This window comes from Hyperolius riggenbachi, chromosome 1 (assembly GCF_040937935.1).
Source record: "Hyperolius riggenbachi isolate aHypRig1 chromosome 1, aHypRig1.pri, whole genome shotgun sequence".
Lineage (NCBI taxonomy): Eukaryota > Metazoa > Chordata > Amphibia > Anura > Hyperoliidae > Hyperolius > Hyperolius riggenbachi.
In genome coordinates, this window is record NC_090646.1 from 447,147,730 (window position 1) to 447,172,346 (window position 24,617).

General features: G+C 47.2%; 1 protein-coding gene across 1 annotated transcript in view; it reads left to right on the forward strand.

Moving 5' to 3' along the window:
• Positions 1 to 19,788: 19,788 nt before the first annotated feature.
• The window catches only part of RAB35 (RAB35, member RAS oncogene family), a 36,185-nt gene continuing 31,356 nt past the window's right edge, over positions 19,789 to 24,617 (forward strand). Inside the window, exon 1 of the mRNA XM_068238719.1 lies at positions 19,789 to 19,950. Coding sequence (XP_068094820.1) covers positions 19,899 to 19,950 — 52 coding nt within the window. The 5' untranslated portion in view covers positions 19,789 to 19,898. The remainder of the gene's footprint in view (positions 19,951 to 24,617) is intronic.

Genomic DNA, 24,617 nt, shown 5'->3' on the forward strand with positions numbered 1-24,617 from the left:
AAGTTTTCAAGATATTCCACAGCAAAACAAGCGGAATAGACGCGGACTGTAAAGCTTATCAAGCTGAGACTGATAAGTGGTGTGGGGAGTGTGCGTTGCGTGAGCCAAGCAAGCACACGGGCTGCAATTCGAGGATCAGCGGCGAAACTCTTGGATGTTAAACTTTGACTGTAAGTGCACAGCAGTCAATAGCCTAAACCGGACCGCAGGTGACTGGAACGCTCTGAGGCCGGCTGGCAGCTGCCGCTGGAGATCGATCCGCTGAGCCAGTGTGGGTACACAGAGATGACGCTCAGGAGTTCCAGGGATCCACATAGGCCTAGTGCACACCAGAGCGGTTCGGCTGCGGTTTGCGATCCGCTTGCGGGTGCGGATCCGCTAGGGTAATGTATTTCAATGGGCTGGTGCACACCAGAGCGGGAGGCGTTTTGCAGAAACGCATACTCCCGGGCTGCTGCAGATTTTGGATTGCGGATGCGTTTCTGCCTCAATGATAAGTATAGGAAAAACGCAAACCGCTCTGAAAAACGGCACTTCAGAGCGGTTTGCCAGGTGTTTTTTGTTACAGTAGCTGTTCAGTAACAGCTTTACTGTAACAATACATGAAATCTACTACACCAAAAACGCTTCACAAAACCGCAAAACGCTAGCTGAAATGCTACAGAAAAATAAGATAAAGCGTTTCAAAATCTGCTAGCATTTTGCGGATCTGCTAGCGGTTTTTGGTGTGCACCAGGCCTCAGTTTCGTGGAGAAGTTGCCAAAAGCTGGTCGAATTGGCAGGCGTCTGAAGTCCGCGGCTCAGGCATGTATGATTTATGTTGTTATATGGTGTTATCTGTGTTGTATTTGGTGTTATAACAAGGAGAGGATTTTAATGTGTACATTCTGTGTTAATTGCAGTGTGGAGGCTGCGGGTTTCTCATCTCTCCCGTGCGTGTTGGGAGGGGTGAGTTTAGGAGCAGCTCCGTGGTAAATATGTGGTGCTGTGTTCAGAGTTTATGTGCTTTGATTTTTTTTAGGATTCAATGTTCCTGTGTTGCTAGAGCGTACATGGTATGGGTTTTAATGTTTCTGTACTGTATGTTACGGTTTAGAATGTGGTTACATCCACATTTGTCACAGGCATGTTTTTTTCTGCTGGCGGTATTTGCTGCGGTTGTTTTTTTTCTCTCTTTCGTTTTCTCAGAGAAGCTGCCTGCGTAGGAGTGTTGACAGCGAAGCTACAGTCTGTCTGTACTGGATGGGAGGGAGAAGAGAGAGAGAGATAGCTGAGTAGACAGGAGAGGGGAGTTGAGACAGTTGTAAAACTTAGAAGTAAGTTTTTTCTTCGGTGAGCTGGCGTTTTTCCAGAGCCCGATCAGTGTGTTTTTTTTCCTCTCTGTCCGTAGTGGATAGCGTAGTGAGAGGTGCAAGCTTATCTAGTTCCAGTCAGGGCTGCTAAAAGTTCTAAATGTATATATAGGTTTAATGTTGTAGTCATGTCAGACTGATAAATGTGCGTCTCAGAAGTACTAGCTGTTAATATGGTTTGGAGTTACGCTGCGCGCTTGAGTAGTTCTGAGTTACGGCGGAGATATGCTGCAGATGATTTGTGAGGAGAGAGAGTTTTCTACGTCCCTGGGTGATGCTAAGATGTAAGATATTTAGCATTGCAGCTGTGACGCGGTTTGTCTCAAGTTTGGCAAGCATCCCAGAGAGTATAGGTAGCGGAAGGCTGACTCTCGGTAAAATGTATCGATGCTGTGTGTAACTATGCATAAAAAATGTATGTTCTGTGTGAGTTTGTTTTCTCTCCTAAAGTTTATAGGATCGAGAGGCTGCTATGGGAGCAGCCATCTTAGCTGGCAGTCCAGGACTCAAAATGGCGGCAGTGGAGAGGGCCCGCCCCCAAGAGTCATGGCCCCCACACGGCATGGCAGGGGGGAGGAGGGGCTGGGGGATCCACGTCACGTCAGGCTGTGCTCGCGGCTCCGGGCAGAACAGCTGAAAGGGAGGGGGGTAGAAATACAGAGACATGCTACTGTGTGTCTCGGTTCTCGAAGTATTTCCCCAGAGTTTTTCCCTGAGTCCATGGAAAGGAATGCCAGGATACGTGCACCAAGCTATTACTGTAAGATTAGCAGGAGCACGGATAGGAAGTGTGTCCCAGCTAGGTGCAGGGACACACGTAGCAGTGCAGGTCAGGAAAGTGTCTGTACTGAGTTGCTTACGGGATTATTCCTGTAAGTGGGGCACCTTAATGGGTGGTGCAGCATGAGTTCCCAATAGAAGGAAGGGGGGACAGTGCATCAGGGGGGTGCCGGAGGTTGGAAAAAAGGGAGTTGACCAATCCGGGTTTCCGTCGCCGCTGCTGCAGAGCGGTAACGTTTTTTTTCCGTTTTTTGTCGTGGACAGAGCCAGAGCTTGACTAAGAGGTCTATGCTGGGCTGGGGCTGTTTTTTTGTGCGTTTTTTTTTCGTCCACTGATTGGTCAAATATGTTTTTTTCCAGCTCCTATCAATTGTAGCACAAAGAACAAGAACTGACAGCAGTTCATGGGGCAATTATACAAATGAAAGAATTGCCATGTACAGAGTGACAGTGTATCAGTACGGTGTTTGCCATGTGACTACCTACCACGTGGGCAGTCAGGGATCTGCATACAGGCATGTGACGCTGGTATGCTTAGCCCGGCACCCGGTGTAGTTTAAGGGTACTTATCCGTTAGCCGGGGCGCATCCTCTAGGTGGCGACAAAACTCCACCAGAGTTACATCTTTCCCTACTATCCATGTCGGCCTGGAGGGGGAATAGTAATTAGCGCCACCTGCCGGATGCGCCCGGCTAACGGATAAGTACCAGTTTAACCACTTCCCGACCGCCTAACGCACAGGGGCGGCCGGGAAGTGGAGCCCTTAAGGACCGGCTCACCCACAGAGGCGGCGGTCCATTTAAGGGCATGGGCGGAGCGATCGCGTCATCCGTGACGCGATCCTCCGCCCGGGATCGATGCACGGGCATTTTGTCTCCGCTCGCCGGCCACTTAGCAGAGCCGGCGAGCGGAGGAATCCGCATGATCAGCCAATCCCTGAGTATAAGGCACTTTGTTAGGTAAACAAAGTGCCTTATACGTGCTTCCTCCTCGCCTCGTGGTCTCATTGTTGCAGAGACCACCAGCGAGGAGGAAGCCTTTTGTGAGTATCCAGCACACGTGTTTTTTTTGGCCTACAGCCCCCCTGATCTCCCACCCCAGGCCTCATACCCCCCCTGATCACCCCAGCAGACCCCTGCCAGCACCCTTGCACCCCTTTAAAACCCCCAACCCCCCCACCTATCACTAACTTTAAACGCTATCCCCTGCGTTAGGTCCCTAACTGCCTCCTAGTCACCCCTGATCCCCCCCCCTACCTTTAGATCACCCCCACACCCCATCCCAGAGTACCCCCCTGTATACTGTATACATCTGTATACAGCTACCTTACCCCCTGATCCCCCTCTGATCACCTGTCTATCACCTGTCCATCACCCCTCAGCACCCCCACCCATCAGAGCAGACCCTTACTGCCCCGCGGGGGTAACCGATCACCTGCCCAGGCCCTCGATTGCCCTCATACCCCCCTTCTGATTACATCCCCTGCTCTTTGTTTACATCTGTCCTCCCCAGCAATCACTAACTGATCTTTGATCAGTAACCCCCTGTGTCTGCCTCTCATCAGATCAGGACTCAGTCTGCCCCGTGCAGGCTCCTGATCAACCCCCCACCCCCTCAAATCGCCCTCAGACCCCCCCCTAATCACCGTCCAAGTGCATTGTATTTGACTGTGCTGCGCTTGTATTCGATTGTGCTGCGCTTGTATTTGATTGTGCTGCGATTGTATTTGATTGTCCCGTGATCTGCTTCGATTGTACCGTGATTGTTTGATTGCCTGAGACCCCACTTCCCACCACACCCAACCCCACCCTCCCCCCCCACCACACCCCCCCCCCCACCACACCCAACCCCACCCTCCCCCCCACCACCTCCAACCACCACCTTCCGAGTGCATCAGATTTGCTTGTGCTGTGATTGGAGTCGATTGTGCTGTAATTGTATTTGATTGTCCCGTGATCGACTTCGATTGCCCCGTGATTGTTTGATTGCCTGAGACCCCACTTCCCGCCACACCCAATCCCACCCTCCCCCCATCACCTTCCGAGTGCATCAGATTTGATTGGGCTGTGATTGGATTCGATTGTGCTGTAATTGTATTTGATTGTCCCGTGATCGGCTTCGATTGCCCCGTGATTGTTTGATTGCCTGAGACCCCACTTCCCGCCACACCCAATCCCACCCTCCCCCCATCACCTTCCGAGTGCATCAGATTTGATTGTGCTGTGATTGGAGTCGATTGTGCTGCAATTGTATTTGATTGTCCCGTGATCGGCTTCGATTGCCCCGTGATTGTTTGATTGCCTGAGACCCCACTTCCCACCAACCCCAATACCTCTCAAATACTCCCTTTTTGCTAGATAGGTGCTCTTTTTTTCTGGGTAGTCTCGGAGGAAAACCCCATAAATTTAGCAATCCAAAATGGCAAGAAGGGGGCTTTCCGATGACGAGGTATACAGGTACATGGACCAGTCGGATGAGTTCTTTTGGGAAGAATCATCCGTCGAATCTTCCGGGTCCGAATTTGAACCTGTAGAAAGCAGTGGTTCCCTGACCGAAAGTGATGACGAGGCTATGGTCCCGGCTAGAGCCAGGCGTACCAGACCCCAAGTCGTTAGACCGCAGGTGGCGCAGAATCCGCCTCAAGGGCAGCAGGGTGGTGCTAGCGCTGTTGATAGTTTTCTTGGTGAGGCAGGCACCAGCAGCGCAGCATCTCCTGGACTTGGTACCAGTACTTCTGTAGACCCTGGCGAAGTGGTGAGCGTCAGCATGGAAGTCGAAACTGGTACGGTGGCAAGTGCAGTAGTACCCCCGTCGCAGCCACCAAGAAGAAGACGGGCCTGTAGTACCCATAGACTCCCAGAGGTGCTGGCACAACCAGATTGGCAATCCCCTGATTCCGCCGCACCCGTAGTGCCCCCTTTCACCGCCCAGTCTGGAGTCCAGGTGGCGACAGCTCATCTAGGAACGGCCCTAGACTTTTTGCAGCTGTTCATCACCCAGGTTCTCTTGGACTTAATTGTGTTTGAGACCAACCGTAAACCCACACAATTCATCACCGAGCACCCGGAGAGCATGTATGCCCAGCCTTTCGGGTGGAAACCAGTCCAAGTTTCCGACATTAAAATCTTTTTGGCCCTTATCCTTCACTTGGGACTAATGAAACAGAATGTATTGCGGGCGTATTGGTCTACGAACCCAGTACATCATGTTCCCTTGTACCCTGCTGCCATGTCCAGGACACGATTTGAGTCCATCCTGCGCTTCCTGCACTTCAACGACGACGAAACCTGTCATGAAAGGGGAGACCCTGCTTATGACCGGCTCCACAAAATTCGGCCCCTCATAGACCACCTGTCCTCAACATTTGCAGATGCTTATATCCCTGAACAGAACATCTGCGTAGACGAGTCCCTCTTACGATTTACCGGGCGCCTTGGCATCAAACAGTACATCCCAAGCAAGCGCGCCCGGTATGGGGTGAAACTGTATAAGCTCTGTGAAAGGGCCACAGGCTATACATGTCGTTTTAGGGTCTATGAGGGAAAAGACTCAAAATTGGAGCCGGTCGGATGCCCTGACTACCTGGGGAGCAGTGGAAAGGTTGTGTGGGACTTGGTGTCACCCTTGTTCCAGAAGGGGTACCATCTTTTTGTGGACAATTATTACACAAGTGTGGCCCTCTTTCAGCACTTAAAGTTAGAAGGAATCCGATGCTGTGGCACTGCGCGGCCTAGTCGCCAGGGCTTCCCCCAACGGCTCGTTACCACCAGACTTTTACGGGGGCAGAGGGTCGCCTTGCGTACTGAAGACCTGCTCGCGGTGAAATGGAGGGACAAGAGGGACGTTTACTTTCTGTCCACCATTCACACAGACACGACAGTCCAAATTCAACGGGCAACTAAGGTCATTGAAAAGCCCCTTGTCGTCCACGAATATAATGTCAACATGGGAGGGGTGGACTTCAATGACCAGAGGTTAGCGCCCTATTTAATTACCCGGAAAACAAGACGCTGGTATAAGAAAGTGTCTTTTTATCTGATTCAATTGGCAGTTTATAACAGCTTTGTTCTCTACAGTAAGGCTGGGAGAACTGGATCTTTCCTCCAATTTTAGGAAGAGATCATTCTGGACATCCTGTATCCAGAAGGTGCCAGGCCCCCCCCCCCCCCCCCCCCCCCCCAGATGCAACTAGCCGACTGCATGGAAGGCATTACGCCTATCAGCTTCCGTGTGCCCCAGGTCAACGCATCCGAAGAAAACGTTGCCGTGTCTGCAGCAGGGCTGGAACAAGGACTGACACCGTTTATTATTGTCCCCGCTGTCCTGACCAGCCTGGCCTATGCGTAGGGCCGTGTTTTGAGAGGTACCACGAGCAGGTACACTATTAGAACCTAGGGAACTCCAGACACAGGAGTAGGCACACACTCAGTGGTCTTTCGCACATTGTCGCAGGGAGAGGAGAGGTAAGCTTGAAAACCAAACGGGTAAGCATAAAAGTCGGAAGAAGGATCGGTTTCCATGCTTGATATTGCTGATCTGTCCTGGGTTGGCGATATAAGACGGCATGTTTGAATTTCCCTTGAGTGTGGACACCCCCCGGTTTATATGTGATTTGGGCCTATGATGATGCTTTAATGCCACACAGAGTCATCTCTATTGGCAGGCATATTGCTGTATCCTACAGGCATAATGCTGTATACTAAAGTTCTGAGGCCCAGTCACATAAGTTGGTGGCTCACCCTGAGTGCAGGGTGGCACGGGGTGTCTCTCTCCTGAGGTTATCACTGCCATTGATGTGGAGGAAGATCTGCCATTGATGTGGAGCAAGGTATGTTTGCCGTTCATTTTTCCTTTCAGCCCAGAGTGCATTACTTGTATACCCAATATAAGGAGTATAGCAGAAACTCCTAATACTGGCCATACATGTAATGATTGCAGAGACCCTAAAATGCCAGGACAGACTCCACAAATGACCCCATTTTGGAAAGAGGACACCCTAAAGTATTATGTGAGGTGCACGGTGAGTTCATAAAAGATTTTAGTTTTTGTCACAAGTTAGCAGAATTTTTTTTTTTTTTTTTTTAACAAAGTGTCATTTTACGTTAACTTGTGACAAAAAATAAAATTTTCAATGACCTCACCATTCCCCTCATGGAATACCTTGTTGTGTATTCTTTCCAAAATGGGGTCATTTGTGGGGTTTGTTAACTGTCCTGGCAAGTGGGCGGGGTGCTAAATTTTGAGCACCCCTGTAAAGCCTAAAGGTACTCATTGGACTCTGGGCCCCTTAGCGCAGTTAGGGTGCAAAAAAGTGCCACACATGTGGTATCGCCGTACTCGGGAGAAGTAGTACAATGTGTTTTGGGGTGTATTTTTACACATACCCATGCTGGGTGGGAGAAATACCTCTGTAAATGGACAATTGTGTGTAAAAAAATCAAAAGATTGTCATTTACAGAGGTATTTCTCCCACCCAGCATGGGTATGTGTAAAAATACACCCCAAAACACATTGTACTACTTCTCCCGAGTACGGCGATACCACATGTGTGGCACTTTTTTGCACCCTAACTGCGCTAAAGGGCCCAAAGTCCAATGAGTACCTTTAAGATTTCAACAGTCATTTTGAGAAATTTCGTTTCAAGACTACTCCTCACGGTTTAGGGACGCTAAAATGCCAGGGCAGTATAGGAACCCCACAAATGACCCCATTTTAGAAAGAAGACACCCCAAGGTATTCCGTTAGTAGTATAGCGAGTTCATAGAAGATTTTATTTTTTGTCACAAGTTAGCGGAAATTGATTTTAATTGTGTTTTTTCACAAAGTGTCATTTTCCGCTAACTTGTGACAAAAAATAAAATCTTATATGAACTCACCATACTCCTAACGGAATACCTTGGGGTGTCTTCTTTCTAAAATGGGGTCATTTGTGAGGTTCCTATACTGCTCTGGCATTTTAGGGGCCCTAAACTGTGAGGAGTAGTCTTGAAACGAAATTTCTCAAAATGACCTGTGAAATCCTAAAGGTACTCATTGGACTTTGGGCCCCTTAGCGCAGTTAGGGTGCAAAAAAGTGCCACACATGTGGTATCGCCGTACTCGGGAGAAGTAGTACAATGTGTTTTGGGGTGTATTTTTACACATACCCATGCTGGGTGGGAGAAATACCTCTGTAAATGACAATCTTTTGATTTTTTTTACACACAATTGTCCATTTACAGAGGTATTTCTCCCACCCAGCATGGGTATGTGTAAAAATACACCCCAAAACACATTGTACTACTTCTCCCGAGTACGGCGATACCACATGTGTGGCACTTTTTTGAACCCTAACTGTGCTAAAGGGCCCAAAGTCCAATGAGTACCTTTAAGATTTCAACGGTCATTTTGAGAAATTTCGTTTCAAGACTACTCCTCACGGTTTAGGGCCCCTAAAATGCCAGGGCAGTATAGGAACCCCACAAATGACCCCATTTTAGAAAGAAGACACCCCAAGGTATTCCGTTAGTAGTATAGCGAGTTCATAGAAGATTTTATTTTTTGTCACAAGTTAGCGGAAATTGATTTTAATTGTGTTTTTTCACAAAGTGTCATTTTCCGCTAACTTGTGACAAAAAATAAAATCTTCTATGAACTCACCATACTCCTAACGGAATACCTTGGGGTGTCTTCTTTCTAAAATGGGGTCATTTGTGGGGTTCCTATACTACCCTGGCATTTTAGGGGCCCTAAACCGTGAGGAGTAGTCTTGAAACGAAATTTCTCAAAATGACCTGTGAAATCCTAAAGGTACTCATTAGACTTTGGGCCCTTTAGCGCAGTTAGGGTGCAAAAAAGTGCCACACATGTGGTATCGCCGTACTCAGGAGAAGTAGTATAATGTGTTTTGGGGTGTATTTTTACACATACCCATGCTGAGTGGGAGAAAGATCTCTGTAAATGGACAATTGTGTGTAAAAAAAATTAACAAATTGTCATTTACAGAGATATTTCTCCCACCCAGCATGGGTATGTGTAAAAATACACCCCAAAACACATTATACTACTTCTCCTGAGTACGGCAATACCACATGTGTGGCACTTTTTTGCAGCCTAACTGCGCTAAGGGGCCCAAAGTCCAATGAGCACCTTTAGGCTTTACAGGGGTGCTTACAATTTAGCACCCCCCCAAAATGTCAGGACAGTAAACACACCCCACAAATGACCCCATTTTGGAAAGTAGACCCTTCAAGGTATTCAGAGAGGGGCATGGTGAGTCCGTGGCAGATTTAATTTTTTTTTGTCGCAAGTTAGAAGAAATGGAAACTTTTTTTTTTTTTGTCAGTGTCATTTTCCGCTTACTTGTGACAGAAAATAATATCTTCTATGAACTCACTATGCCTCTCAGTGAATACTTTGGGATGTCTTCTTTCCAAAATGGGGTCATTTGGGGGGTATTTATACTATCCTGGAATTCTAGCCCCTCATGAAACATGACGGGGTCAGAAAAGTCATAGATGCTTGAAAATGGGAAAATTCACTTTTTGCACCATAGTTTGTAAACGCTATAACTTTTACCCAAACCAATAAATATACACTGAATGGGTTTTTTTTTATCCAAAACATGTTTGTCCACATTTTTCGCGCTGCATGTATACAGAAATTTTACTTTATTTGAAAACTGTCAGCACAGAAAGTTAAAAAAATCATTTTTTTGCCAAAATTCATGTCTTTTTTGATGAATATAATAAAAAGTAAAAATCGCAGGAGCAATCAAATAGCACCAAAAGAAAGCTCTATTAGTGACAAGAAAAGGAGCCAAAATTCATTTAGGTGGTAGGTTGTATGAGCGAGCAATAAACCGTGAAAGCTGCAGTGGTCTGAATGGGAAAAAAGTGGCCGGTCCTTAAGGGGTAGAAAGCCCTAGGTCCTCAAGTGGTTAAGTGTTAAATGCTCCTTCCTACAGGGAGGCAGCCATTTTTTTTTTGCAGTTTAGATAGTGGCACGGCAAACATTGATCAGAGGGTACAACACACAGAACTTCTAGCAGAGCTGGTATCGCGATGAAGTTCAAGATAAGTTAATGCGAAAATGAGTAAGAGCATTGCAGGCTCACCTGCAAAGCAGCAACAGGTGTGGCATCCGTAATCTGTGCATGCGACGGCCGGGCATGGACAGATAGGGGGGATGTGGAGTGAGCTGCAATGAGGTGAGAGCTTCCAGAGGTGAAGTCCGCGGGAGCATATTTTAAACAGGTAAGTAAGATTGTGGGCAGCACGGTGGCGTAGCGGTTAGCTCTCTCGCCTTGCAGCGCTGGTTCCCTGGTTCGAATCCCAGCCAGGGCACTATCTGCAAAGAGTTTGTATGTTCTCTCTGTGTCTGCGTGGGTTTCCTCCGGGCACTCCGGTTTCCTCCCACATTCCAAAAACATACGGATAAGTTAATTGGCTCCCCCTAAAATTGGCCCTAGACTACAGTACTTACACTACATAATATAGACATATGGCAATTGTAGGGATTAGATTGTGAGCTCCTTTGAGGGACAGTTAGTGACAAGATATATATATACTGTACAGCGCTGCGTAATATGTCGGCGCTATATAAATACTAAATAATAATAATTAAAAAAAATACTGAGGATAGTACTGAGGTAGGGGGGTGAAGTTTAACTCCAATCTACCAATAAGAGTAAACAGAGTTCATGAGAACCATAAAGCAACGAGATCAATTACGATATATTGATCAATTTAAAGTGTACAGAGTACAAGCCGCAGGGCGAATCCCAAATCATTAATAAGAATTGATTTGTTTGTATTTTGATTTCAGGAGTTAGGCAATATGGAATTGAGACAGCTGCAGTGCTGGCAGCAAAGATGGAGATGTCAGTCGGATAAGCGAAAGGTTCCAGATGCCAATCTAAGTTTGGAGAAACACGAGATTCCTGAAATTGGAAAGAGACTAAAACATGAGATTCCTGAAATTGGAAAGAGACTTATGCTGCATACACACTTGAGATAAAAGTCTCTGGAAAAGGCAAGATCACAGACCAATTATACCCCATTCCATGTAGTATGAGAGCCATACCTTCACAGTCTATTCTATGGAGCTGCACTCCCCATTAGATAAAATCTTTGCAAGATGCTGCACACAAAGATGCCCGTACACATTCAAAAGATCATTATCTGCAAAAGATCTCTTCCTGCAATAGATCCATTCCTTCAAAATGCATTCATAGTCTATGAGATCTGCAGATCATCATACACACCTTGTTTAGCAGGCAATCATCTGCATATCATCTGCAGATCAGATCCACCAGGATGGATTTTCAGATCTGCAGATGATTGCCAGATATGCAGATGAAGTCTGTTAAACAAGGTGTGTATGAGGATCTGCAGATCTCATAGACTATGCATGCATTTTGCAGGAATGGATCTATTGCAGGAAGAGATCTTTTGCAGATAATGATCTTTTGAATGTGTACAGCATCTTTGTGTGCAGCATCTTGCAAAGATTTTATCTGATGGGGAGTGCAGCTCCATAGAATAGACTGTGTAGAGTATGGCTCTCATACTACATGGAAGGGGGTAAAATTGGTCTGTGATCTTGCCTTTTCCAGAGACTTTTATCTCAAGTGTGTATGCAGCATAAAAACCGAGGTTCCTGAGATCGGAAAACGTCTGAAAAAACTGACTGAGCAAAGCATAGTGCAAATTGCTAATGTTTTTCTTTCCCAAGGTGGTGCTTTTATAATGAAGAGTACCGTGCTGATGGTGATCCTAGGTTGCCATTCCGTCCTAGGAGAACGAAGAGAGGACATTCTCATGTATAATAAGGGGTTAATGAGAATGCAAGGCCCAAGCATGTTAATGTTGGGTGACAAAGGTACTAATCCTTTCACACCTCCCTCCGCTTGGCACAGATGGACCATGCAGGGACGGAGGAAAAGAGCACTTGTGCCAGGAGAAAACAAATTTCAAGGCACAATGTGGTTGAAAGGGCTGAAAGGTCAGGTGTGCTGGAAGGGTGACGTGAACGGCAGTGTAAACCTGCTATTGAATGTCACACTCCCAGAATCGATGCACCGATCCAAACATTTGTTAAAAGGTACATTGCAGTACAATGGGTACGTGCAAAAGGTGGAGTGTGTGATTCAGGGGTACCTTGTCCTGGTTATGCAGAGTGAGATGGTTCCAGATGGGAGAGGAACAAGCAGGAGGCGTCAATTCTCATACCAGAGAGACGCAAGGGACAACATCACACTCTGGAGCTACCAACAGAGAGTGCCTCTGAAACAACTATACACACGTAAAGGCTGGAAAGCCGAGGGTTGGTGGTTCTCGAAACACGAAGTAAAAATCGAGATCAAGCCACATTTCCAGGTGACAAAGAGGGTGGGGAGAGCGATCCCGGGGGAGGGAAAGCCAACACAGGGAACCCCATCCACACTACACGGGTCACAACAGGGGACGATATTACACAGTCCATATGCAGCCGCTTATCCTCATGCTAGTCGGGTAAGTGAAGAGGTACTCTTAATTGAAAGATTGCAGAGAGTACAGTCTTCCCGACCTCAGGTACATATTGTGCCTCAGGACGTAAGGGGGGAAGAGGTCCAATCAGGACAGTTGGGGGCATATTTTGTCAGGGAGATGCTTAAAGATCCTGTCCAACTGAGATTGGACAAGGGGAGGTATATCGATTTTTCTGGAGAAGGATCTTTTGCATGGCAGCTTCGAGATGTTTGGGTGAACAAAGGGAAACGGTGCAACATTCCTTTAGGCACCTCCACTTCCTTAGTTCCCACCTCAACCCGTGTCTCACACCAGGACCTGAGAGGTCAACCTTTTTGGGTGCTAGACGGGGAGGTGAAGCAAGTAGAATTGTCCTCATGCGGGCAATTCTTGCAGAAGTACTTGCGTTGGCCGGGGCAAGTCAAATTTAGTGAAGAAGCCTGCAGGCTCAATAACGCAGAATGCGAGGCTACTATTCAAAAGATCCACCCTGAAGCCCAACCGATAGTTCCGGTGGCTGAAGGAAAGGTTTGGTTTTTTAACATAAGGTCTAATGATACATTCAAGGTATATTCTCATAATTGTTCCGATAAGGGAGATTTTCCAAGGGGAACATATTGTGGGAGCGGAGATCCCATATGGATCCAGTCATCCAGGTTGGATGACGTTGTTTCTCAAATTGTTAAGAGAACTCTAAAGTGCAAAGTTTCACGGGTAGTTCCCGTCCTGAAAGAGAACACGACATGGGACAAAGGGGAACAGGGTTTGATCCAAGACGACCACATTTTGTTACAAAGGTTAAACAAACAGTACACTAAGTTAGAGGTAAGATTTCACCATGATCCAGGTGATCTTAACGAGGTAGAACACAAAAATGAGCAGGTGAGTGCCAGTCTGACCTGGTGGACAAAGGTTCCGGTGATGTTCCAGGGACACTCGGACTGGGCCTCTGCAGTTCCAAAGTTCTTTCTACACCCACTGGTCGTCTGGATGGGGATGACAACGTTAGGCATCATTATCCAGGTGAGGTTGCGTGTTAAAATTACGTAAAACAAATTAACCTGGTCCAGAGATTGGTGCCTCATAAACAATCTCCTGAACCGATATTTTCAAATTAAGGGATATACAGGGTTACGGGTAAAGGTTTAGTAGTACCGGTGATGGAGTTGATTGTATAAAGGCGCTCTTTTAGAAGGCACCTGGCACTGCTTCATTGAGTAACAAACAAACGAGTTTCACTTTTCTGTGGTCATGCAAGTTTGTGAGTGATACGTAAGTGACGCAAATGCTGAGCATGTGGTATAGAGGGATTTAGAAGTAGGGCCTCCCCAGAGAGCCTGGTTACAGGAAGACCAAGAGGTCTTGCTCTCTCTCTTCCAGGGGTAACCGCCTAGAGCAGAGAAGTTGTGTGAGCACGAACATCGAAAAGTAAAACATAAAGGAAAGAAACCAGGTACGGTTAGGTTCAGAAGTGCCTCAGCTATTTGGACTGAGTTAGTCAAAAAGGCTTGGAGTGCAGATCGGCCCTTTAAGGGGATTTTCTCTGAGAGAGAAAATCTGCAGTTCTGTCAGCAGAACTAGAACATACCAAGAAGCTGTTCTAGTACAAGGCCGCAGGTCTCCCTGACCTGCGCATGTACCGCCACTAGAACAATAAACATCAGCCATGTTATGTAAATATCCACATTCCTGCATATAGGTCAGGAGCCTCATTGATTATTAATCAAGTAGGTGTGTATGATGACACCACGAGTGGGTCCACCAATAGTCTGATCTAGGGGGTGGCGAAGATGATGTCATATTTAACTCTTTCCTAGTCAGTATTAAAGGCTGAGGGAGCTATTGGAGCTCATTCTGCTCTTTATTTTCGCAATAGCTCGCAAGGCTGACTGGGACCTCTAAGTATGTGCTTCCTTTCTGTAATCTGATATAATGTATGCTGTACATAGGTAGTCTAGATGTAACATAGAGTAGATACAAGAAGACCTGGGTACTTTCAGCAGGAAGGTACTCACGCAGCTGTAACGCAACATGGAAGTCTGCTTTGCCAGGAGATGATAAACTGTATCTATCTGTATTTCTGTTACTTGAATAAATAACGTAAACATTGAAGAAGCCTGAGGAAGTCTATCTCCTATTTGCTGTGTGGAGAGTCAAGTGATCTCACAGTCTGTGAGACGTAACTGTAAGAAGTTACTGGTGTCGAAGCAAGGTGATATAGAAGCAGGTTCTAACAGTGTGCTAAACAGTTAGCACGTGAAGTGCCGTTCACGGACTTTTGCGCGCGCAAAAGTCCGCGAACGGCACTTCACGTGCTAACTGTTTAGCACACCCGTGCTAAACAGTTTGCACGGCTTTGTGAATCAAGGCCGAAGTGTTGTGAATGGCCGAAAAGTGTGGGTGTAGTTTACTAAAACTTACCTGAAACCTAGCTGCCCATCCCATCACATAAGTGTATTTTCCTGGTGAGGTTTCCTGTTGGGTCCCCAAAACTAGACTAGCGCCCCACCTGGAGGGTTGCAATTTTGGAAAAATGGAAACATACTAAACTTCAAGCAAGTTTTGTTTTTGTTTGTTTTTTCCATGATTTGATGCCTGAGGCCATATTCAGAGCCAAACTCAGCCCACTTGAACTTGCTGCTTGAGATGCATTTATGCAAAATTTTCTGGGCAAGCAGATGGCTGAAAACTCACGAGCAACATACTAGCAGCATACCTGCAACATGACTGCCAAATGTCACTGAAAATGTCGTCTCATTTGAACTTCTTCCCAACAAACTTGGTTGGTGTGAGTGATGAACATGGGATAGAGGTTCCACCAGAATATTTTGTTATGGAAACAAGATATCAAGGCCGCTGCAATCTGAACATGGTGGGCAACTACTGCTGGTTTCTGCAAAGGGTCACAAATGCAAAAGCAAGTGCCCAAAGCACTCTTGAAGTGCATGTCTATTACATTTAGGATAATCCAGAGGCTCTCCACATACGCCTCCTCGAAGTGCCAGCGCTGGCACCCCCTGAAGTCCATCAACAAGCAGAAATGGAGCTCAGGCACACTGTGTAGATGGCTCGTGCCAGCGCACAGAGCTAAATCAACTGGCATAGCTTTCACACGGTCGATGGAAACGAAAGTTGGTTACTGCTGGGGATCGTTTTGTCTTACAGGCTGCAGGATAGAAGCCCCAAGTAAGTAAAACTAACTTTTTTCAATTACTTTAGGTTTCCTTTAAGAAGTAAAGGGCCCTAGGCAAGGTAGATCTGTGGTCTTTTTGGTAAGCTGAAGTAGAGAGAGGTCAGAGAAGGTGGCTGATGGACCTCTTGGCACCTGCCTAGGTTGCTTGGTGGATGATCCTGCTCTGGGCGGCTCGATGCTACTGCGCGAGCCATCCTATGCCCGTTCTCATATGGGAGTATGGCCGTGAAGGGGGTCCCTTTACAAAAGCAAAAAAAGACCAAGCGCTCTACCCCTTGGAATAGTACTCATTGGTACTGGATCTGACAGGCTACACACAGGTACTTGATTCTGTCTGAGGTTGTCTGTTTACCAATAAAGATGATGTATAGTATATGTATATACAGGTATGTATAAATCTTTTTAATATTTTGAGCTCCGACTCCCTTTAAGGTGCCCATAGACCTGACGATTATAGGCAGAATGACAGACACATTTATCTCTAATCGAATCTGATTAGAGAGAAAATCGTTTCGGGCCAACAGGGTCCCCTTTGTCAAGGCATCATGTTTGTCTGCCTGATGCCTTGACAGAAACGGCCCTGAAACGATCGTCAGTTGTATAGCTGTACAGTCAGATATATTGGTGTGTTTACAATTTCCAGCAAGACAATTTCTTTGGAACTGAACTTCAGATCCTGACACCCGAGTCAAAATCTGACTTCTTGATGTATACAGTATGCTCCAAAGAGTGTTTAAAATGTAGTTTTCCTATAAAGACATCTTAGCACTTTGTCGGGATAGAATGACTGCATAAGTAGTTTTCATCTTAAAGTATTTTATTTTGCCTGTGTGACCAGTTTAAAGGACAACTGTAGTGAGACAAATATGGAGGCTGCCATATTGATTTTCTTTTAAGAAATACAAGTTGCCTGGCAGCCCTGCTGGTCCATTTAGCTGCAGTAGTGTCCAAATAAAACCAGAAACAAGCATGCAGCTAATCTTGTCAGATTTGACAGAAACCCCTTATCTGCTGCATGCTTATTCAGGGTCTTTGGTTTAAAGTATTAGAGACAATGGCTATCATTCATAAAGGTGCAGTCGGTAGTGCGGGAAAACACAGTTCTTCTCCGCAAGCGGTATTTAAGACTTCTGGGTGGTCATTCATAAAAAAGTTGCCTGTTGTGATACAAGTGCGGAGGTTTCATGGAGGAAGCTGGCGGTAGCGTGGCGGAAGACATGCGGAAACATAAAAGCTGCCCGATTCCCTCCGTGCACTGCTCTGTCTGATGCTGCTTGGGAGGTCCGTCCCATTCATTTACAAGTAATCCGCACATCGCTACTGTCGAGCAAGCGGTATTTTCCGTCCGCATACCGCTTGCTCTAATCTTTATGTATGGTCGAGTTTGTTACTTTTTCTAGATAAATCTAGAAGAAAAACTCCGCACAAGGCGGAAATGTATCGCTCTGCACGGAATGTCAGCTTTTCATGCGGAAAGAGCCTTTATGAATGATTTTGCTGAGTGTTTGGTAAAGTCAGCGGTATTAAGCATTTCCGCGTGCGGAAATGCTTTATGAATGATAGCCAAAGAATCATAAGGATTGCCAGGTAACTGGTATTGATAAAAAGGAAATAAACATGGCAGCCTCCATATACCTCTCACTACAGTTGTACTTTGTAAAAATTATATCTGTCATTTTCAAGAGATGCTTCGTAGCCGCATGTTTCTTTTTAAGCCTAGGGTTGCCAGGTGTCCGGTTTTACACCGGACAGCCCGGTTTTTGTGCGCTGTGTCCGGTGCAAAAAAGCATGCTAAACCGGACAATTAAGTTGTCCGGTTTAGAGCCCCCCCCCCGCAGCGCAGGAGGAGAACAGCGCAGCAGAGAGAGAGCTGGGAGCAGCGGTGGAGAAGGGGGGCAATCTCCCCCCCCCCCTTCCCTCACCTTAGGGTGCTCTCTCTCCCCCGCTGTCTCCTCCAAAATGATGTGCAGGCTGGCGAGTGGCTGCAGGCGGAACTTACCTCTGTGTCGCTCCAGCGCCGGAAGTTCGGGTCCCGCAGCCGCTGAGATTCGACTCAAAAAAGATCCGGATCAAAGATCCGAATCATTCATGAGCCGGACAACACTAATCAGTCTGAATAGTGTTGTCCGGCTCATGAATGATTCGAATCTTTGATCCGGATCTTTTTTGAGTCGAATCTCAGCGGCTGCGGGACCCGAACTTCCGGCGCCTGCGACACAGAGGTAAGTTCCGCCCGCAGCCACCCGCCAGCCTGCACATCATATTGGAGGAGAAAGCGGGGGAGAGAGAGCACCCTAAGGTGAGGGAAGGGGGGGGAGATTGCCCCCCTTCTCCACCGCTGCTCCCAGCTCTCTCTCTGCTGCACTGTTCTCCTCCTGCGGGGGGGGGGGGGGGGGGCGGCGGGGGGCACCTGGCTACCTATTCTGGGCACATATAGCCCCTGGCTACCTATTCCGGGCACATGTAGCCCCTGGCTACCTATTCCGGGCACATATAGCCCCTGGCTACCTATTCTGGGCACATATACCCCCTGGCTACCTATTCCGGGCACATGTAGCCCCTGGCTACCTATTCTGGGCACATATAGCTCCTGGCTACCTATTCTGGGAACATATACCCCCTGGCTACCTATTCTGGGCACATATACCCCCTGGCTACATATACTGGGACATATATACCCCTGCCTACGTATACTGGGACATTTACACCCCTGCCTACATATACTGGGACATATATACCCCCTGGCTACATATACTGGGCACATATATCCCTGGCTACATATACTGGGAACACTGGCTGTTTGTCATTATGTGCATTTAGTGGTGAAAAGCTGTCTCTTTTGTGCATTTACTGGTGAAAAGCTGTCTCTTATTATGTGCATTTACTGGTGAAAAGCTGTGTCTTATTATGTGCATTTACTGGTGAAAAGCTGTCTCTTGTGCTTTTACTGGGGAAAAGCTGTCTCTTATTATGTGCATTTACTGGCGAAAAGGTGTCTCTTATAATGTGCATTTACTGGTGAAAAGCTGTCTCTTATGTGCAGTTACTGGTGAAAAACTGTCTCTTATGTGCACTGGACCAGTACTACTGGTGAGGACAGTTAGTGACATCGCTATGTACTCTGTAATGTGCTGCAGAAGATGTCAGTGCGATATAAATACTATAAATTTTTTTTTTTAAAAAGCCCATTGCTTAGCCCCACTCTACATAAAAGTGCGCTTCCACCCCTAACTCCACCCCCTGTCCGGTTTTCTCCATCAGCCGACCTGGCAACCCTATTTAAGCCTCTTGTTCAACTCCCATAACTATGAGACCTTTAACGTGAATGATGAAAGAGAAGTGCTAAGAGAAGCGAAGTACATCTCTGCTTACTTCCAGCATCCAACCACAAGTGGGTCAGTTGCTATCTGAAAGGGCCTATAGCGCCAATGGCAACGTGAAGCAGACAGACTCAGACTGCTGTCACTGCACAGCTCCATCACTACATCACCTCGCTGCGCAGTGCGTAGTGAGAATCCTTTCTCAGGCCTGGTGCACACCAGAGGAGTTTTTCTGAGCGTTTTGAGTTTTTAAATCTGCTGCTAATGTTATCCTATGTGTCTGTGCACACTGGAGCAATGAGGTTTTGTAAAAAACCCCATAGCATTACATTGGGAAGAGCTTTTGAAACCTCTAAAAGCTCTTCCCAATGTAATGCTATGGGGTTTTTTACAAAACCTCATTGCTCCAGTGTGCACAGACACATAGGATAACATTAGCAGCAGATTTAAAAACTCAAAACGCTCAGAAAAACTCCTCTGGTGTGCACCAGGCCTTAGTGTTCCTAGATAAAAAGCAAAACGTCAGGCAAGGATCTCACTACCGACCCTACACAATATAGCACCGCTCGTTCACAGGCTCTGTCCGGGAGCCGCCCCGAGCGCGTGCTCAGGTGGGGCTGCTGTGGGCGGGGCGTGCGCATGCGCCTCTCTGCGCGGTCTCGCTGTCACTTCCGGCTGTTTGTCCGGGAAGCGGATTCGGTCGGAACGGAAAGCGCCGATCCCGGGACCCGGCCAACTCAGTGCACAGGCTGCCGCCGCCATCATGGCCCGGGATTACGACCACCTCTTTAAGCTGCTCATCATCGGGGATAGCGGTGAGTGGGACCGCCAGGGGCGGGGAAAGGGGCCATTCAGGGAGAGGCCCTTGTGGTCAGCTGCAGCACCGGCTGGAGGGGAGTGTCAGGCAGGGACGGCCGCTGTGGCCTCTGGCTCTGCTTCTGTTCAGCTGTTGCCTGCCACCAGTCCTATTGGCAATGCTTAGCCGTGCGGCTTATTACCGGCAGGGTGCGGGGCAGTAGCGGACATCGGCCGGGACGTGATGGCAATGCTGCCCTAGTGCATCCCTGTGTGTCTTCCTCCATCATTCTGCCCTGCTGTGCTGGCCGGGCACTATGGATGCCATGTTCAGGGAAGTGCCAGCTCCGTGGCATCATGAGTGGGAGCTGGCCACTGTGTTCTGTGCGCTGGGAGGAGTGAATCACTATCTGTTATCTGTTCATACATTGATTGTATTATCGAAGAACACAACATATCACTTTACTTAGTTTGCATTCATTTCATTTATATAATGCATTTGAAATTAAAAGTAAAATTCCTCCTTTCTGACATTTGACCCTGAAGTAGTTTTGTGCAATATTAAACTATATTCTATAATATAAAAAACATGAACTATGCATAGTAGAAACTGGGAATGATCAAACTACCAGTCTATTAACTGGGAGCTAGTAAATTTGCACAGCTGTCAAATAACTGGTTGGCAGGTCACTGCTTTCATTTGTCTTTTTACAAATTAAAAACATGTAATCTTTATTATAACATTACCAGTGGGTTTTGTATGAGACTGCAGTTGTAAATCAGTAAATAATTGCATGCCATAAGGCTCAGCTCACACGGGAGTGTTGCACGTACTTGCAAAATGGGTGGCGCGGAAATTTGGGCACCAGAAATGGTCATTAGCAGAATATCTGTAAAATGACCGATGTTCTATTTTATAGTGGTAATTCCGATAGTAAAAATCTTGTAAATTGGATATTTTACTATTGTTAAACCTAACCCCATTCTCACTCAAGCCCTCTCTCTACCAGTGCCTAACCCTAACTGACACATACACCGATGCCTAGCCCTAAGCGACCACACACACACACACACACACACACACACACACACACACACGTCTGTCCCTAACCTACCCCACCACCCCTGGTGCTAGTCTACTTTAGGGGACCCAGGAGCAAACCTCATGGGAAAATTCAGCTCTGTGATTGGATGGATGGCACCCTCAAACTGCTAGGTTTCCAATAGGTTGTAGTAAACTACGTCCACACTATTTGGCCAGTCACAACAGTTTGAGGACTGTTCTCTATGAAGTTTCCTGCTCTGTCTCCTAAAGTACAGTAACGTCAATGCCATCCCCTCCCCCCTGCATACAGTACATAAAAAGTATGCTTTACGTCAGCTGTAAATGTACATGTTGCTTGCTTTGTGTTGTTCTGCCACAACACACTACTATTCCTTCAATGTGAACATAGCATTACAATGTAATCACATTGTGTTTGCATCAGTAATCCATAATATAATCACAACGTGTCAAAATAGCCGTAGGCCTGGAACACACTAGCAGTGATTTTCTAAGCGCTTGTTATTTGAAAAGCTCTTGCTAACGTAATGCTATGTGTGTGATCCCCATTGAGGGATGTGATTTTTATTTCATATATATATATATATATATATATATATATATTTTAGATCACCCATAGTATTACTTTAGAAACAGCTTTCCAAATCACAAGCACTTAGAAAAGTGCTGCTAGTGGGTTTCAGGCCTTGCAGAAAAGATCTGAAACATGAGGTACATGCACTGGAGAGGAGGCTCTTTTTGTACTTGGTAGGCATTGCAGTCTCATTAAATACAACTGAATGTAGCTGTGAGGAACATATTTGTTTGTCTTTGGTAGCACAGCAGGTGATGTGAAAGTGCATATTAACCAAAGCTATGCATTTATCAGTTTTTTTATTCGTTTTTTTTTTTCTCCCCAACAAACACAATAAATTCACTTTTTCTTATTTTTTGGGCAGTTAATCGAGCAAAAAGTTTTTTGATTCGACATTTTAGAAAACCTCTGTACGAACAGGCAAATAAGGAGCAGTGGGGGATCAATAGCTGCATAGCATTGCACCGCATTAAAGGACACCTGAAGTGAGAGGTATATGGAGGCTGCCATATTTATTTTCTTTTAGGCTGGTTTCACACCAGGGCTTTGGGTTTTAGGGGACGTTATGGTCGCACAACGTGCCCCTAACGCAACGCCTGGTGCTCTCTGCTTTGGACGTCAGAGTGAGCCGCGTTGTGGAGCTCACTCTGGCGTCCGTGATGCGCACTCTTGGACGCATGCGGCATCACGTGGTCCCGCCGGCCAATCGCCGCACAGAGCGGCCGCTCCAGGAAGTAAACACTGCACGTCACTGAGTGCAGTGAATATTAATTAGCCATGTGCCTGGACGCTCTCCTCCTCCCCAACGTTACTGAGCATGTGCAAACAGTCTAACGCGGCTCTGCCGCTTACAAAGTACTGCATGCAGTACGTTATTTTATGGCACAGCGTTACACTGTAACGCAACGTGGGCACTGTGAACAGCCCATTGATTTTTCATTGCTGTGCGGTGGGGTGCGTTACAGGCTGCTTTAACGTGCACCTGTAACGTCCCACTGTGAAACCAGCCTTAAGCGATACCAGTTGTCTGCCTATCCTGCTTATCCTCTGCCTCTAATACTTTTAGCCAAAGACCCTGAACAAGCATGCCGCAGATGAGGGGTTTCTGACATTTTTGTCAGATCTTAAAAGATTAGCTGTGTGCTTGTTTGTGGTGTGATTCAGACACTACTGCAGCCATCAGTAGGGCCACCAGGCAAGTGGTAATGTTAAAAAGGAAATGGATATGGCAGCTTCCATATACTTCTCACTTCAGTTGTCCTTTAAAGCCACCTAACATTTTTTTCACTTACCTTGGAAGGTGGAAGGGCCTGGATCGTAAAGAAGCTTCCCTCAGTTAGGCCAATCTAGCAACGAGACCCCTGAAGTGGGGCCAAACTGCACTTGCGCAGTAGCACGGACCTGCTCGGGCTAAGCCGAAAAAATCTGAGACCGATCGGGCCCATGCTACTGCGGCTTGCTACACAGTAGCATGGGCTCGTTCAGGTTCAGCTTTTTCTGCCAGAGCAGGTCCTTGTAAGAGCAAATGTACATTAATATGGCAGCCTCCATATACCTCTCAGTTCAGGTTCCCTTTAAGTAGTACAATATTAGCAGTTTAAATAGTTTCTGGTAATATCTATCAAGATTGCGCTTGGGGTGTGGTGTAAATTCCTGTACACATGCAAGATGGTACTCGGCTGAGGCAGATTGTTTCTGTTGGGCAAATCGCTGATGCCGCAGAGCGACATTCCTTATACATGTGTACAAGGCTTAAATTGGGATGAAACTCCCACTAGAAAACTCTTGCACCTATAGCTTGTGACAAGGGTAATAGTTTAAAATAGTTTCCTCCTCCAAAATAATATTATGTATTTAAATCACTACCTGGTTGATCCTGCTCTTGGGGCCTAGCAAGCGGAATGTGCCATGCAGTCGTAAATTACACATGGGACCACTGTTGCCCGGCAGGGATTGGGAATTGATCCTTCAGGCAACAGTTTGGACTGATGCTGTACAGACGTGCCACTAGATTCCTGCATAGTGGTTCTGTTACTATGTAAAAGGGTGAAGGGATGACTGGCTCCACCTGAACATGATCAGAGCAGCTCCGCATGACTGGGGGGTGGGCGGGTACGAGGGGTAAAGAGAGCAATAGGTGGGGGAGCAGCATTTGGCCAAGAACATACAGCAGGCCGATCTTGGCTACGCACCGTGGAGGGTTGGCTGCTGCTGCTGATCATACACTAGATTCTTGCCTGAGGTGGTCTCTAGTGGCCGCCTCAGCTGAGTTTGATCCAATGTGTGTACTAAGCTTAACCTCTTGACGACCAGCTAACGCCGATTGGCGTAAACTGGTCGTCTGCAAGTTTCCATGGAAACGGCCGCTCGAACGGCCTTTCCATGTCCATTCACGGAGGCTGTCTCCGTGAACAGCCGGAGAGCCGACGATCGCGGCTCGCCGGCAAAATGTAAACACGCGGGGAAGAAATCCCCGCTGTTTACATCATACGGCGCTGCTGCGCAGCAGTGCCGTAAGGCAGATCGCAGATCCCCGGCCTCTGATTGGCTGGGGATCACCATCATTTGATAGGCTGAAGCCTATCCTACAATGCGCAGGACGGATATCCGTCCTGCGCAGCTCAGAGGGGAAGGGAGAGGGACGGAGCGCTGAAAACGCTGCAGAGGGGGGCTTTGAAGAGCCCCCCCCGCAAAGCGCAGAGAGCCGGCGGCGATCAGACCCCCCCAGCAGGACATCCCCCCCCCCAGTGGGGAAAAAAGGGGGTAAGTCTGATCGCCCTGGCTAAAACCTGATCTGTGCTGCGGGCTGGAGAGCCTACGCAGCACAGATCATTCAGAAAAGCCCTGGTCGGCAAGTGGTTAAGGGCCCATTTTCACTAGTGCCACGTGCGGCGGCACTTCCTGGTCTGCAGGGAACGCTGACGAATGGCTATGGGATTTGCAGACTCCCGCACGGAAACTGATGGCAATGTCGGCCGAATCGCTAAGCTAGGTGTTTCGGCCGGTGGCGCCATTGTGTCCTATGGAGTTTCCACTCTGCGGATTCGGCC